Source organism: Mesoplodon bidens (genome assembly GCF_964165515.1).
Source record: "Mesoplodon bidens genome assembly, chromosome: 4".
NCBI classification, from domain to species: Eukaryota; Metazoa; Chordata; class Mammalia; order Artiodactyla; family Ziphiidae; genus Mesoplodon; species Mesoplodon bidens.
In genome coordinates, this window is record NC_138160.1 from 160,769,866 (window position 1) to 160,787,802 (window position 17,937).

The window sequence follows — 17,937 nt, forward strand, 5'->3', positions numbered from 1 at the left end:
TTGCTTCCACCCACCTTCTTTTTTCTTTTTTCCCCACCTACCTTCTGTGTGCTGCTATCGATATCTCTACATGTTATATGCTATCGATACAGTGTATATGTATATAAAATATGTAACTGTTATATACAATTGCTTTTCAATCAGTTAAGAGAAGTACCGTATTTTATAATTGCTTAATTAGCTTCACTAGTGCTCTTGGCTTTTTCCGTGGATCCATGTGAATTTGTCTGAGATCACTTGCTTTCAGCCTGCAGTGCCTCATTTAGCATTTCTTATAAGGCAGCTCTGATAGCAATGCATTCTCCCAGTTTTTGTTTATCTGAAAATGTCTTTAATTCTCCTTTCATTTCTAAAGATAGTTTTGCTGGATATGGAATTCTTGGTTACCAGTTTCTTTCAGCATTTTGAATATGACATCCAAATGTCTTCTGGCCTTCACTGTTTCTAAAAATAAATCAGCGATTAATTTATTGGAGTTCCCTTGTATGTGAGGAGTAGTTTTTCTCTCGTTGCTTTCAAATTTTTTCTCTTTGTCTTTCAGCATTTTTACTATGGTGTGATTTTAGTGTGGACCTTTTTTGTTACACTTCTTTGATGGGAAATGTTTTTCAACAAATGTGGTAATTTTTAAGCCATTATTGCTTTAAATATATTTTTCTGCTCCTTTCTTGCTGTCCTCTTTGTTACTCCTCCTACCAAGTACTCCATATGTTTGCTGGTGTACTTAATGGGGATCTACAATTCTCTCAGGCTCTGTTCATTTTCCTTCATTCTTTTTTGTCTGTTTTTTGAATACTATAATCTCTAGCCATCTGTTATGGGCTACATGTTTGTGTCTCCCCCAAATTCATATGTTAAATCTTTACTCCCAAAGGAATGGTATTAGTAAGTGGGTTTTGGGGGAAGTAACGAAGGTTAGGTGAGGTCATGAGGGTGGGGCCCTCATGATGAGATTAATGCCCTTATAAAAAGAGGAGCAGACAAAGAACCACTCCCTCATTTTTGGAATGGAGCAAGGAAGGACATGTGAGGACACTATCAGGAAGAGGGCCCTCACCAAGAACCTAACCACACTGGCACCCTAATCTCGGCTACCAGCCCCCAAAACTGTGAGAAATAATTTTTTGTTGTTTAAGCCACCCAGTCAATGGCATGTATTATAGCAGCCCAAACTAAGACATAGTCAATCTTCAAGTTTGCTAATTCTTTCTTCTGCGAGTTTAAATATATTGTTGAGCCCCTCTAGTATACTTTTCATACCAATTATTGTACTTTTCAACTACAGAATTTCTATTTGTTTCTTTTTTTTAAATTTTCCATTTCTTTATCGATATTCTCTATTTCATGACACATTGTTACCACTTACTTTACTTAAGTGATCTTAATGATACTTGAGTCTCCAATTCATAAACATAGTATATATATGTCCATTTATTTGGGCCTCATTTAATTATTTTCAACAATGTTTTAGAGTTTACACTGTACAGGTCTTGTACATCTTTCATTAGATTTATTCCTATTTTATGAAGGGTTTTTGGGGTATTAAAGTAGATGGTATTTTTTAAATTAAGTTTTCCAATTGTTTGTATACCTGAAGTATATATTTTTTAATTTTATTGAAGTATAGTTGATTTACAATGTTGTATCCAAAATACTCTTAAATATGTCACACATGTGAGCATCTTTAAAGTATGTTATTAGAATTTGTGTTCCCTGATCCAAGAGTATATGCATTTTTAACTTTCTTAAATATTGCTAAACTGTTTTCCAAAGCAATTTTACCATTTTGGATTCCACCAGCAGTGTAGTGTTTGCTATTTTACTTCCTGACAAATACTTAACACTTGTCAGACTTTGTAACTGTTTCCAGCTAACAGGTATAATATAGTATCTTACTGTAGCTTTAATTTGCATTCCTGAGTCCACGAAAGGATGAACATTTCTTCATATTTATCGGCAACTGTGATTTCCTCTTCTGTGAATTGTTTATTCACATCTTTTGCCCATTTTTCTACTGAGTTGTTTTTCTCTGGATTCATAGAAATTGTTTATATAACTGAATATTGATTCTCTTTAAGTTACATGTATTACAAATATCTTACAACCTGTCTACAGGTTGTCTTTTTACTTTGTTTATTGTATCTTTTTTATCCACAGAAGTTTTTACTTTTAAAATGGGTAGAATTTATCAACCTGTGTATCTACACTTTGGGCTTTTTATGTCTTAAAAAAATCCTTCCCTACCCCTAAATCATAATCTTCTACTTTTCACACTAAGAGTCCTCTTAGTTGGATTTGATATTTGTGTGCTGTGAATAATATAATTTTTACATAGATATAACAAAATATCCCAGCAGCATTTATTTAACAGGCTGTCTTTTCCTTATTTATATACTGTTTCAATATAGACATAGATAAATTTTCTATTTTTTTTCTTTATTTGCTATCTTCCCTCTTTAATTAATAAACTTACTGGGGAGATGGATCATCCTATTTGCCTTTGTATCCCTGGCCGTAATATAAAGTACTTATTAATATTCATTGGATAATTGAAATATGCAAGCAGGAAATAAATACACAGCAGCACATATACATCATGTCATAGAATAGAATGCAGCATCAAAAGAAAAAGGTGCAAAGGTAGGTGAAGTTTGACCATAAGAAGAAATTTATTTTGTAAATAATGGGAAATCAATAATAATTTTAAGCAGAGAAATGGCACAGTAAGAAATGTGTTCTCTGAAGAATGGCAAAATTTAAAGACTGACAAAAGCAAGTATTATGACAATACACAGCAACACACACCTACTCCGCTGGGGGAGGAAGAATAAACTGTTACAACACTTAGGAGGGCAACTTGATAATATCTTGTAAAGCTGAAGATATGAACATTCCACAACCTAGCAATTCCACTCCTAGTATTTACCTTCAAGAAACTCATACAGGGCTTCCCTGGTGGCACAGTGGTTGAGAGTCCGCCTGCCGATGCAGGGGACACGGGTTCGTGCCCCGGTCCGGGAAGATCCCACATGCCGCGGAGCAACTAAGCCCGTGAGCCACAACTACTGAGCCTGTGCTCTGGGGCCCATGAGCCACAACTACTGAAGCCCACATGCCACAACTACTGAGCCTGCACGCCTAGAGCCCGTGCCTAGAGAAGCCACCGTAATGAGAAGGCCGTGCACCACAACAAAGAGTAGCCCTCACTCGCTGCAACTAGAGAAAGCCCGTGTGCAGCAACAAAGACCCAATGCAGCCAAAAATAAATAAATTAATTAATTAAAAATAAATTAATATACCTTAAAAAAATTGTCAAACAATTTCACTAAAGTCAGCATCATTTTCCAACTCAAGAACATACCCTTTATTACCTGAAAGTATTATACATGATATCTAGACCCAATTCCTATGAAATTCTACTAAATATATACATTCAACCATTATCTAGTAGAAAGCATACAAGGAATATGCCAAGCATGTGGAGGTGATAACAATAAAGAAGATAGAACAGTCCTAACCCAAATTATAGTCTCTATATGTTTTGCTAAGAAATAATTACAATGCAGTATAATAATCCTAAAATAGGGGACAGAAACTCTCCCAGAATTTAAGTTAAGAAGAGCATCCTAAAGGATGGGGTATCTGATGTGAAAGAAAAGTAGAAGTTAGCTAAGTAAGGCAGGGAAATGGAAGCTGAATTTAAAAAAATAGTGTCCTAGGCAAAGGAAACATTTTTTTTTCAAAGGTCCAGAATTGAAAGAGAATGTAGACTGTTAAAGGAGCTGGAAAAAATTTAGTACACATAAAGTATGCAATACAAGTATGGAGTAGTGAAGCATGAAACTGATGACATACATAGAAAAGAGACTGGGAAGAACTTTAAGTCATACTCTATATGATCCAATTAAATGACATAATGCTTAAGAGAGCTTAGGAAAGTTCCTGGTACAAAATAAGTACACAGTGAACATTATTCGCTTACTTTAACCTAATGCTCTCCCTTTTTTTGCCATAATCCGGAATGCTCTCACCAAAAAATATTTTCCATCTGGTCCTCCTTAGTTGATTGACAGAAAAACAGTATGTAGAGAACTTATAAATGTCTTACACAGTCTGTTCTTTCATTTGTAAAATGGAAACAATAATACCAAACTTGCAGGCTTGTTATAAGACCTAGAGAGAATGTGAAGAGTTCCTAGAAGAGTGCCAGGGCACACGATAAGGACCCCCAAAACAGTTCCTACTAAGGCAGATCAGCAGACAAGCCAGAAAAAAAGAAAAGAAAAGTGGAAAGCTTTGGCTTCACTTCAAGGTTATGCAGTAGGAATGCCTCAGAAATAAAATCATCTTATTCTCTTCGAAAATAGGATAAGATGCACCAAAAATGTTAGAGTAAAATTAAAATAAAAGAATCAACACCAGTCTGATGATGTGTTTACTTTTTCCTAATATGTAAGCAATTTCAAAAAAGAAAAACTTATCTTATATAATTCACTTTTTTCACAATTACCTTATATTAAAATTTTTATATATTTAAGAATCTTCGGGAAAAAAACTTCTCAAACCCATTGCCCTGAAACAATTGATTTCATTTTACATAATTATTTCCAAGTGCTTTAACCACAATACTTTTAAGGCTTTTCCACTCCATATTACACTGCTCTGATTTAGGACCCAGACCAAATGGATATTAGATAAGCAATGTTTCAAGAGTATTCACTTTTGCAAAAGCAAAATAAACTCTCTGGGTACATTTAAAACAAGACAGTTTATCATAATTCAATGTGTACCCTGTATAAATTTTATACCATGTAATTTTTGTCTGATTCTAATTTGTCTTACTGTCAACCTAAAACAGTTATATCTAGCTACTCCTTTTTCTCCCTAGTGGTCTCATTCAATGTCAGCTTAATTCTAAGAAAATTTTTTTGATATTAATTCTGAATGAAAACAAATCCTAAATGGCAATAAAATATCACAATGTATTTCACAAAGAAAGCATCAAACTACATCACCTTCTTAAAAAGCAAAGAAAGTTTTATCTGAAGTAAACTAAAGGATGATCTTAACAAAATCAAATACTTTTCATACTACTATACAACCACTATTAACAGAAAACCATAAATGAACTGAAGGTTAAGCTAAATTTCCCAGGGAAAAAAAAGCTCAGTTCAAGATAAAAAGCTTATTCTAGAACTTAATCTCTTAACATTACTAATACAAACTATAAATCCAAAGGAGATAAGAATATCCTTAGGACTTTCAACAGAGAAGGTTTTCGAAAGAGTTATTATTCTAGGAAGAAAAGAAAAAAAAAAAAACCTCATAGATCTTACTCAGTGTCCAAGTACTACTAAGTATCTGGTTAGGGTTCACATAAATGCCCTCAATAATGCCTTAATGCCTTAAGATCAATTCATCTGAACATGCTAATGCTAAACTTTCAATTACCATAGTAGAAGTGTTCCCTTCACTAAGTTAACTGCGGCCTCTCAAAGGCATGTCTTACTCTTCTCGTCCTCATCATTTATCATGTAAAAATGCCAAGGAATGAGTGGAAAATACACTGGAAACCACATAAATAAGTATCAAAAAAAACCACCAAAACCCTCAGAACTACTAAAAGAGTAAATTGTATGTTTTAAACCTTGAAATACAATAAGGCAAAATTCATTAAGGTTAACTAATGACTAACTAATCTTAACTAATGACTAACCACATAAAAAATATTCACTAACTCTGCCAATCAATCTTCAAAGACAATGGTAAATCTAGGCATAAAACAAGCAATCTCACATTGCCTTCAATACCAATTAATCAATTGACTTCAATTGATCAACTAAATTTCTTATGTAGAAATTGCCCAAATATATCATTCAGCTTAAAGCTGTTACATGTGAACACCTTTCTTCATCTTCAATAACATTAATTTTAATCTCTAGTAAAAACCTACCTTTGAGGTTCGCTGAAGTTGATCACCAACATACGTTTTACGAAACTGATCCAAGAACCACAGAATTGCAAGTTCTATTTTCTCATTAGAACACTGAGGCAATCCGGTATCCATTAAAGATATAAGCTGAAAAACACTTTTCATGAAGGAAAAAAGAAGCTTCAGTAAAAATTCTTAGAGAAATACCATTAAACATTTATCATCAATTTTACATAATATAAAAAGTGGAAAAATACAAATGCTTATAAAGAAAATATTTTAAAAAATCATCTGAAATCCTACCACGAAGACATACTACAATTTGGTCTAATTCCTTCTAGCCCTTTTTCCTAACACATGCACTTCATATACATGCATACAAACCTACACGGACATGCATTTATTATTTTAGTAAACATTTATATATAGATACATATGACATATACATACATAATACATATATAGTAAATATCTACAATTATAACTATTATATAAACACAGGTACTAACTTATATATTTATGTATATATATAATATTTTAGTAAAAGAAGAATGATATTGAATGTGTAGTTTTGTATTTTACTTTTTCATTACAACATATTTTCATATAACTATATATTTTGGGGTCATACGGTTCAAAATACAAATAAAAAGAGGTACAACCATCAAGCTGTATCACTTTCTTAATGAGTAATAAAAATTTTACCTGAAATAAATTACAAGATGATCTTAACAAAATCAAATATTTTTAATACAAGTATGCAACTATTATTATCAAAAAATCATAAATGAACTAAAGGTTAAATTAAATTTCCTACAGAAAAAGCTTAATACAATAAAAAGCTTAGTCTAGAATTTCCCCCCACCCCCAAATCCTTCTGTTATCTATCTACTTTCATTAAAATTTTCCAGTGAGGACTTCCGGGGAAGATGGCGGAAGAGTAAGACGCGGAGATCACCTTCCTCCCCACGGATACACCAGAAATACAGCTACACGTGGAACAACTCCTACAGAACACCTACTGAATGCTGGCAGAAGACCCCAGACCTCCCAAAAGGCTTGCCCCGCACTCCGTGCCCCTCCCTCCCGCCCGGCCTGAGTGAGCCAGAGTCCCCGAAGAGGCTGCTCCTTTAACCCTGTCCTGTCTGAGCGAAGAACAGACGCCCTCCGGCGACCTACACGCAGAGGCGGGGCCAAATCCAAAGCTGAGACCCAGGAGCTGTGAGAACTAAGAAGAGAAAGGGAAACCTCTCCCAGCAGCCTCAGAAGTAGCGGATTAAAGCTCCACAATCAACTTGATGTACCCTGCATCTGTGGAATACATGAATAGACAACAAATCATCCCAAATTGAGGAGCCAGGAGTCAGTGCTGTGCCTCTGAGGTGGGAGAGCCAACTTCAGGACACTGGTCCACAAGAGACCTCCCAGCTCCACATAATATCAAACGGCGAAAATCTTCCAGAGATCTCCATCTCAACACCAGCACCCAGCTTCACTCAACGACCAGCAAGCTACAGTGCTGGACACCCTATGCCAAACAACTAGCAAGACAGGAACACAACGCCACCCATTAGCAGAGAGGTGGCCTAAAATCATAAAAAGTCCGCAGACACCCCAAAACACACCACCAGACGTGGACCTGCCCACCAGAAATACAAGATCCAGCCTCATCCACCAGAACACAGGCACTAGTACCTTCCACCAGGAAGCCTACACAACCCACTAAACCAACCTTAGCCACTGGGGACAGACACCAAAAACAACGGGAACTACGAACCTGCAGCCTGCAAAAAGGAGACCCCAAACACAGTAACATAAGCAAAATGAGAAGACAGAAAAACACACAGCAGGAGAAGGAACAAGATAAAAACCCACCAGACCTAACAAATGAAGAGGTAAAAGGCAGTCTACCTGAAAAAGAATTCAGAATAATGATGGTAAAGATGATCCAAGATTCTATTTCCCAGATCCAAAATCTTGGAAATAGAATAGACAAAATGCAAGAAACAGTTAACAAGGACCTAGAAGAACTAAAGATGAATCAAGCATCGATTAAAAACACAATACATGAAATAAAAAATACTCTAGATGGGATCAATAGCAGAATAACTGAGGCAGAAGAACGGATAAGTGAGGTGGAAGATAAAATAGTGGAAATAACTGCTGCAGAGCAAAATAAAGAAAAAAGAATGAAAAGAACAGAGGACAGTCTCAGAGACCTCTGGGACAACATTAAACGCACCAACATTAGAATTATAGGGGTTCCAGAAGGAGAAGAGAAAAAGAAAGGGACTGAGAAAATATTTGAAGAGATTATAGTTGAAAACTTCCCTAATATGGGAAAGGAAATAGTTAATCAAGTCCAGGAAGCACAGAGTCCCATACAGAATAAATCCAAGGAGAAATACGCCAAGACACATATTAATCAAACTGTCAAAAATTAAACACAAAGAAATCATATTAAAAGCATCAAGGCAAAAACAACAAATAACACACAAGGGAATCCCCATCAGGATAACAGCTGATCTCTCAGCAGAAACTCTACAAGCCAGAAGGGAGTGGCAGGACATAATTAAAGTGATGAAGGAGAAAAACCTGCAACCAAGATTACTCTACCCAGCAAGGATCTCACTCAGATTTGATGGAGAAATTAAAACGTTTACAGACAAGCAAAAGCTGAGAGAGTTCAGCACCACCAAACCAGCTTTACAACAAATGCTAAAGGAACTTCTCTAGGCAAGAAACACAACAGAAGGAAAAGACCTACAATAACGAACCCAAAACAATTAAGAAAATGGGAATAGGAACATACATATCGATAATTACCTTAAATGTAAATGGACTAAATGCTCCCACCAAAAGACACAGATTGGCTGAATGGATACAAAAACAAGACCCATATATATGCTGTCTACAAGAGACCCACTTCAGACCTAGAGACACATACAGATTGAAAGTAAGGGGATGGAAAAAGATATTCCATGCAAATGGAAACCAAAAGAAAGCTGGAGTAGCAATTCTCATATCAGACAAAATAGACTTTAAAATAAAGACTACTAGAAGAGATAAAGAAGGACACTACATAATGATCAAGGGATCAATCCAAGAAGAAGATATAACAATTGTAAATATTTATGCACCAAACATAGGAGCACCTCAATACGTAAGGCAAATACTAACAGCCATAAAAGGAGAAATCGACAGTAACACAATCATACTAGGGGACTTTAACACCCCACTTTCACCAATGGACAGATCTTCCAAAATGAAAATAAATAAGGAAACACAAGCTTTAAATGATACATTAAACAAGATGGACTTAATTGATATTTATAGGACATTCCATCCAAAAACAACAGAATACACATTTTTCTCAAGTGCTCATGGAACATTCTCCAGGATAGATCATATCTTGGGTCACAAATCAAGCCTGGGTAAATTTAAGAAAATTGAAATTGTATCAAGTGTCTTTTCTGACCACAATGCTATGAGACTAGATATCAATTACAGGAAAAGAGCTGTAAAAAATACAAACACATGGAGGCTAAACAATACACTACTTAATAACGAAGTGATCACTGAAGAAATCAAAGAGGAAATTAAAAGATACCTAGAAACAAATGACAATGGAGACACGACGACCCAAAACCTATGGGATGCAGCAAAAGCAGTTCTAAGAGGGAAGTTTATAGCAATACAATCCCACCTTAAGAAACAGGAAACATCTCGAATAAACAACCTAACCTTGCACCTAAAGCAATTAGAGAAAGAAGAACAAAAACACCCCAAAGTTAGCAGAAGGAAAGAAATCATAAAGATCAGATCAGAAATAAATGAAAAAGAAATGAAGGAAACGATAGCAAAGATCAATAAAACTAAAAGCTGGTTCTTTGAGAAGATAAACAAAATTGATAAACCATTAGCCAGACTCATCAAGAAAAGAAGGGAGAAGACTCAAATCAATAGAATTAGAAATGAAAAAGGAGAAGTAACAACTGACACTGCAGAAATACAAAAGATCATGAGAGATTACTACAAGCAACTCTATGCCCATAAAATGGACAACCTGGAAGAGATGGACAAATTCTTAGAAATGCACAACCTGCCAAGACTGACTCAGGAAGAAATAGAAAATATGAATAGACCAATCACAAGCACTGAAATTGAAACTGTGATTAAAAATCTTCCATCAAACAAAAACCCAGGACCAGATGGCTTCACAGGCGAATTCTATCAAACATTTAGAGAAGAGCTAACACCCATCCTTCTCAAACTCTTCCAAACAATATCAGAGGAAGGAACACTCCCAAACTCATTCTACGAGGCCACCATCACCTTGATACCAAAACCAGGCAAGGATGTCACAAAGAAAGAAAACTACAGGCCAATATCACTGATGAACATAGATGCAAAAATCCTCAACAAAATACTAGCAAACAGAATCCAACAGCACATTAAAAGGATCATACACCATGATCAAGTGGGGTTTATTCCAGGAATGCAAGGATTCTTCAATATACGCAAATCAATCAATGTGATACACCATATTAACAAGTTGAAGGAGAAAAACCATATGATCATCTCAATAGATGCAGAGAAAGCTTTCGACAAAATTCAACACCCATTTATGATAAAAACCCTGCAGAAAGTAGGCATAGAGGGAACTTTCCTCAACATCATAAAGGCCATATATGACAAACCCACAGCCAACATTGTCCTCAATGGTGAAAAACTGAAACCATTTCCACTAAGATCAGGAACAAGACAAGGCTGCCCACTCTCACCACTCTTATTCAACATAGTTTTGGAAGTTTTAGCCACAGCAATCAGAGAAGAAAAGGAAATAAAAGGAATCCAAATTGGAAAAGAAGAAGTAAAGCTGTCACTGTTTGCAGATGACATGATACTATACATAGAGAATCCTAAAGATGCTACCGAAAAACTACTAGAACTAATCAATGAATTTGGTAAAGTAGCAGGATACAAAATTAATGTACAGAAATCTCTGGCATTCCTGTACACTAATGATGAAAAATCTGAAAATGAAATCAAGAAAACACTCCCATTTACCATTGCAACAAAAAGAATAAAATATCTAGGAATAAACCTACCTAAGGAGACAAAAGACCTGTATGCAGAAAATTATAAGACACTGATGAAAGAAATTAAAGATGATACAAATAGATGGAGAGATATACCATGCTCCTGGATTGGAAGAATCAACATTGTGAAAATGACTCTACTACCCAAAGCAATCTACAGATTCAATGCAATCCCTATCAAACTACCACTGGCATTTTTCACAGAACTAGAACAAAAAATTTCAAAATTTGTTTGGAAAAACAAAAGACCCCGAATAGCCAAAGCAATCTTGAGAACGAAAAACGGAGCTGGAGGAATCAGGCTCCCTGACTTCAGACTATACTACAAAGCTACAGTAATCAAGACAGTGTGGTACTGGCATAAAAACAGAAAGATAGATCAGTGGATCAGGATAGAAAGCCCAGAGATAAACCCACGCACATATGGCCAACTTATGTTTGATAAAGGAGGCAGGAATGTACAGTGGAGAAAGGACAGCCTCTTCAATAAGTGGTGCTGGGAAAACTGGACAGGGACATGTAAAAGTTTGAGATTAGATCATTCCCTAACACCATACACAAAAATAAGCTCAAAATGGATTAAAGACTTAAATGTAAGGCCAGAAACTATCCAACTCTTAGAGGAAAACATAGGTAGAACACTCTATGACATAAATCACAGCAAGATCCTTTTGGACCCACCTCCTAGAGAAATGGAAATAAAAACAAAGATAAACAAATGGGACCTAATGAAACTTCAAAGCTTTTGCACAGCAAAGGAAACCATAAACAAGACCAAAAGACAACCCTCAGAATGGGAGAAAATATTTGCAAATGAAGCAACTGACAAAGGATTAATCTCCAAAATTTATAAACAGCTCATGCAGCTCAATATCAAAAAAACAGACAACCCAATCCAAAAATGGGCAGAAGACTTAAATAGGCATTTCTCCAAAGAAGATATACAGACTGCCAACAAACACATGAAAGAATGCTCAACATCATTAATCATTAGAGAAATGCAAATCAAAACTACAATGAGATATCATCTCACACCAGTCAGAATGGCCATCATCAAGAAATCTAGAAACAATAAATGCTGGAGAGGGTGTGGAAAAAAGGGAACACTCTTGCACTGCTGGTGGGAATGTGAATTGGTACAGCCACTATGGAGAACAGTATGGAGGTTCCTTAAAAAACTAAAAATAGAACTACCATATGACCCAGCAATCCCACTACTAGGCATATACCCTGAGAAAACCATAATTCCAAAAGAGACATGTACCAAAATGTTCATTGCAGCTCTATTCACAATAGCCCGGAGCTGGAAACAACCGAAGTGTCCATCATCGGATGAATGGATAAAGAAGATGTGGCACATATATACAATGGAATATTACTCAGCCATAAAAAGAAACGAAACTGAGCTATTTGTAATGAGGTGGATAGACCTAGAGTCTGTCATACAGAGTGAAGTAAGTCAGAAAGAGAAAGACAAATACCGTATGCTAACACATATATACGGAATTTAAAAAAAAAAAAAAAGTCATGAAGGACCTAGGGGCAAAACGGGAATAAAGACACAGACCTACTTGAGAATGGACTTGAGGATATGGGAAGGGGGAAGGGTAAGCTGTGACAAAGCGAAAGAGAGGCATGGACATATATACACTACCAAACGTAAGGTAGATAGATAGTGGGAAGCAGCCACAGAGCACAGGGAGATCAGCTCGGTGCTTTGTGACCGCCTGGAGGGGTGGGATGGGGAGGGTGGGAGGGAGGGAGATGCATGAGGGAAGGGATGTGGGAACAGATGTATATGTATGACTGATTCACTTTGTTATAAAGCAGAAACTAATTAAAAAAATTAAAAAAAAAATTTCCAGTGAATGGCTGCCAACTGCCTGGTGCTAACAAAATTAGCATATAATAATAAAATTTTTAAGAAACAGAAGTAGAAGTTCTGAAGGAAACAGCACCTATTTCTCTTTTCTCTCATTGTGCAAAGGCGGCTATGCCTAGCCCTAACCCACTCACTTCCTTCTATGTATGCACACAAGAACATACACACACACGCTGTTAACAGTTTGTGTCATTCCAGAGACTTTTAAAATGTATGTATGACTATACATTCTCCTCCCAACTATTTTACACATATGGAGCATACTACACTGTTATATTATTAAACCTAGCTTTTTTCATTTAATAATATATCTTATAGATCTTTTCATGTCAGATATAAAGAGCTTCCTTATTCTCTTTTTACAGCTTCTGAACATCATTATATGAACATACCACATTATTTTCATACTTTCCCCCACTGAGGGACACTAAGGTTGCTTATAATTTTTGGCTGTTACAAAAATGCTGCAATTAAGAATCTTGTACACATCACTGCACACATGTTCAGTTATAATATACATCAGTAAAAGTCAAATTACTAGCTTAAAGAATATGAATTTACAATTTTGATAGCTATACAAAATTGCCTTCCAATGAAACTGAAACAATTTATACTCCCATCATCAGCAAATGAGAGTGTCTATATACATATAGATAATTCAGGGTGATATTAAACTTTACAATTTACTGGAATCTGAAAAATGGTAACTCAGTAAAGTTTTAATTTGTATTTCTCTCATGAATGTAAAGTCAAAATTTTCTATATTTTTAAGTAATACATATGTCCTTTTGTGTGCCCTTTTTGCTCATATCCTTTTTTGATTTTTCTGTTGGGTTATTTTTTTATTGCTAATTTCTACAAATTCTTTATATATTAGAAAACTGAGCCCTTTGCCTGTGATTGAGATGTAAATATTTTCCCCTACTTTTTCATTTGTCTTTTGACTTTGATTATGGTGGGGGTTTTTTTTGTTCGTTTTTTGTTTTTGCGGTACACGGGCCTCTCACTGTTGTGGCCTCTCCCGTTGTGGAACACAAGCTCCGGATGCACAGGCTCAGCGGCCATGGCTCACGGGCCCAGCTGCTCCGCGGCATGTGGGATCTTCCCGGACCGGGGTACGAACCCGTGTCCCCTGCATCGGCAGGCGGACTCTCAACCACTGCACCACCAGGGAAGCCCTATGGTGTTTTTTTAATACCTTGCATGTTTTCCTTCTTTTTCTTATGCAGAAAACCTTACCAATTTTTCTCTTATGGATTTTATATAATAACAAGATCTTACCCAAATTTGAGGGGTTTTGTTCCATCTTTTTACATTCACCTGTATGATACACTGAAATTAATCTTGAACCTATCTGGTGAGATATGGATCAACATTTTTTCGCAGATGGCTACCCAGCTGCTTCAACACCATTTCTTTCTTGTATAGTCTGTCTTTTGCCCACTATTTTCAATTTCCCCCTTATCACATACATTAGGTCCATTTATGCATTCATATTACTTCCTGGACTGTTTATTTTATTCCATTGAACTGTCTCACTAAACATATCTTGCCCAATTATTTTTTTCATATTATTAAATAACTTTCCAAAATATTGTATAAAATTAAGGCTACACCAAATTTTAATAATCTCATTCTGAATACAAACTTACATTTCAGTGAAATATAATTACTCTCCTATTCCCTACCAGCAAAGAGTTCTACGAACAAAATGTCTAGGTTACAGAGAATGAACTTCTTTAAAAAACTTGGTATTTATTGCCAAAGTGTTATGAAATAATATTTTGGTAACCATTTTTATAGTTATTAATTCCTAAATTAAGCTACATAGTTAAAAGTAACTTCACTTACTAAATATCTTTAATGCTATTAAAATTCATAAAGGAAAGCTTATAAAGATCAAATTTAAGAATGAGTCAACCAGGTTTGTTTGTTTTTCCTAAAAAGATGTGTTTATTCTTTGATTTTGAAAGGAGGGACAAAGCTGACTTTTAAACTCTGTGTACTTGTGAATGCACAGACTCCTGAAGTAAATTTTAGTTAAATAAATAGATACACCAAACTTCATCTTTGGATCCAGGTGATTTCTTAAGTGACTTAAAGCATATCCTGCTTTTAAATTCTTTATGAGTAGGACCTCCTTTTTCTTACTCTGGTTCTTTGTTGATTCTATGCAATTGCTTGTTTACTTTTATTTCTTTTTAATAACATATCTTCCAAAAATCTGAGGAAGACATGAAACCAATAGCCAAGTTTGTTGGGGTGCCTTTACAACTCATATCAAGCTGGTGATTTGCATTTGCTTAAGAGGCAATGCAAATCACTAGCTTGATATGAATTGCAAAGGCACCCCAACAATCCCCAGCAGGAGAGTAGGAAAGAGCTCCCAGAAGGGTACATGATCCATCTGTCAAATAAGCTTTGACAGTCATACAAGAAGTTCAGCTGCAAGTGACTGAAATCCAAAAACAATGGCTTAAACAATATAGATGTTTATTTTTCTCTCAAGCAAAAAAAAATTCAAGGCAATGCTCTAGGACTAGTTGGTGCTCCACGGTGTATCAGGGACTCAGGTTCCTTCCATCTTGTTGTTACACTTGCCTCCACTCACCCAATCACTTTATGGTCTAAGATGGCTTCTTCAGCTCCACCCATGTGCATGTATGTTACACGTACCACATTCACTTACATTCAATTGCCCAGAACATAATCACTTAACCACACCTAGCTGCAAGAGATTCTAGTAAATCTAGTCTTATTCAGGTGGCCAATGCCCAGCAAAACATTTCAGGTATTCTATTACTGCAGAAGAAGGAAAGAAGAGATACAAGACAACTAGTAGTCTCTGCCACAGTGTCCTTCAAAGATCTGTGGCCACCTCTAATAAGTGCATAAGACCAAAGCTTGTATTGTATATACAATATTCGCTTGTGTTTCAATTTATTGTCCTACATTTATTTTTACCTTTATCTTAAATTATCTTTGGAGCATGGAGGGAATAAAACGATAAATATTAAATAATTTTGATCCAAGTATATGTATACCATTTTAAGTATAAAGAAATGAATGTTTGGATAATCAATTCTTTTATATTCCCCTTAATATCCAATTCCGTAAGTATTTATTCAGTCAACAAATATTTGGGCCTACAATATGGCAGGTATATATTAGGAGTTCAGAATACAATACTGAGCAAAACATATATATTCCCAGTCCTCCAGAAATCTATAGCCTATGCAAGTAATTAGAATAAGGAATGACAAGTGCTATAATAAACACTACAAAGAAATTAGCGAGAGTTCCTAACATTCTAGGATGGAACAGAGCAGAGAGTGTCAAAAGAAAGGGGAAAGCATGTGCAGCTTTCTAAACGGGGCCGGGGCGGGGAGGGAAGCACGGCTCATTTAAGAGCTGAAAAAAGTTCTATACAGCTATAAGAGAGTCAGTGGCACGAGATGAGGCTACTGAGACAGGCAGGACCCAGATTATGAAGAGCCTGATAAATCACATTGATTTTAATCCCAGTAGCAAGGAATGTCATTGCAGACTTTAAGCAAAGCACAGACATAATCAAATCTTTATTTTAGAAAGCCAGAGAGGAAACAAGGTGCCCACATAAAACTGTAGCATGAATCCGGGCAAATGATGACAGGAGTTAAAACAGCAAGGGTAATAGAAATAACTGGACTAATTGGGATAAGCAGAAGGTAGAAGTGACAGAATTTGATGACTATACGGATGCTGGTGAGAGAAAAAAAAAGTTAAGGAGAAGTCCCAGGATTCAAGCCTAGGCAATTGAGTGGACACTGATGAGACACACAAAGAGAGTCAGGGTCGGGAGTGGATGGAAGAGATGAGTTTAAGCTTAGTCACTGAATTAGAGGTACATGTGGGACAAAACATGCAAGGAAAACAGTTTAGTAAGTGTTTGGAAGTCAGAAGATAAGAATTACTAAAATAACACAAATCACTGAGCCATGCTGAGGGCTCAGTTAAGGTTAAAAAAAAAAAAAGATATCTTAGTTGGCAATGGTACCTATCTAAAGAAGTGTGCGATTTCTTTTATCACTCGACAAATTATGAGAAAACTCTGAATTCCTTCAGAGTTTAGGTTTTGCCAGGCAGATGAGATAAAGATACAGCAGTGAACAAAGCAGATAAAGCTTTTTCCTTCCCTATTCTAGTGGAATAAACAAATAAACATCAAGAGGTAATAAGTACTGTGAAGAAAAATAAAGTAGGATAAGGATGTTATTTTGGATAGGGAGGTCAAAAGAGGTAGAGACACCTGGGTACAGACCAGATTGACGGAGTACTACATAAACATCTGGGAGAAAGCATTCCTAGCAGAAGAGAAGTGTGAAGGCCCTAAAGTGAAAACATATTGGTAATTCTCAATAGCAAGGAGGTCAGTGTATGTAGCTGAGTTGAATGAAAAGGGATAGGAAATAAGGTCAGAGAAGTAGCACAGTACACTTTGGGCTATGACAAGAATTTGGAACTTGTTTCACGTGTGACAGGAAGCCACTGGAAGTTTCTTGTGTAGAGAAGAGGAAGCAACACTACCAGATGGGAAAGAAGTTGAAGTCATCTATATCACAGCAGGGTTTGGGGCAGAGAGCAAAACACTGAGCTAGCTGCAAAAGTCTTCAATGAATAATGAGGAATGAGTGAGAGATGAACAGGTGAGAGCAACATGAAGACACAGAAACAGAGGGTGGCCTAACTGAGAGGAATGAGCTGAAAAGAAGCAGCCACCAGCAAATTAGAGAGGATACAGGATAAGACAAAATCCCTGGGAAATCTCTCAAGAGGTTTACATTCTGGTCATGATGAATGAAACTGAAATGACTATAAAGTTATCTTTATTTAATCAGAATTGTGTGGCCTGAGCACAAATATACTTATTTGCTAAGTTAAAGCAGCATATTTAAAAATGTTAAAGTAACATGTTTTAAATATCATTATCACAATATTGAAAGGTTTTATGAATATCAACCTTTTTCTGATAAAATAACACA

At 35.9% G+C, this 17,937-nt stretch overlaps 1 protein-coding gene across 3 annotated transcripts in view; it reads right to left on the bottom strand.

Annotated features, from left to right (window-relative positions):
- Window positions 1-17,937, bottom strand: part of RANBP17 (RAN binding protein 17) — a 315,037-nt gene that overhangs the window by 218,411 nt on the left and 78,689 nt on the right. For all 3 annotated transcript variants that reach the window (XM_081232575.1, XM_081232574.1, XM_081232576.1), the window contains one exon: window positions 5,954-6,089. In XM_081232575.1, the coding sequence (XP_081088701.1) occupies window positions 5,954-6,089 (136 nt within the window). The remainder of the gene's footprint in view (window positions 1-5,953; window positions 6,090-17,937) is intronic.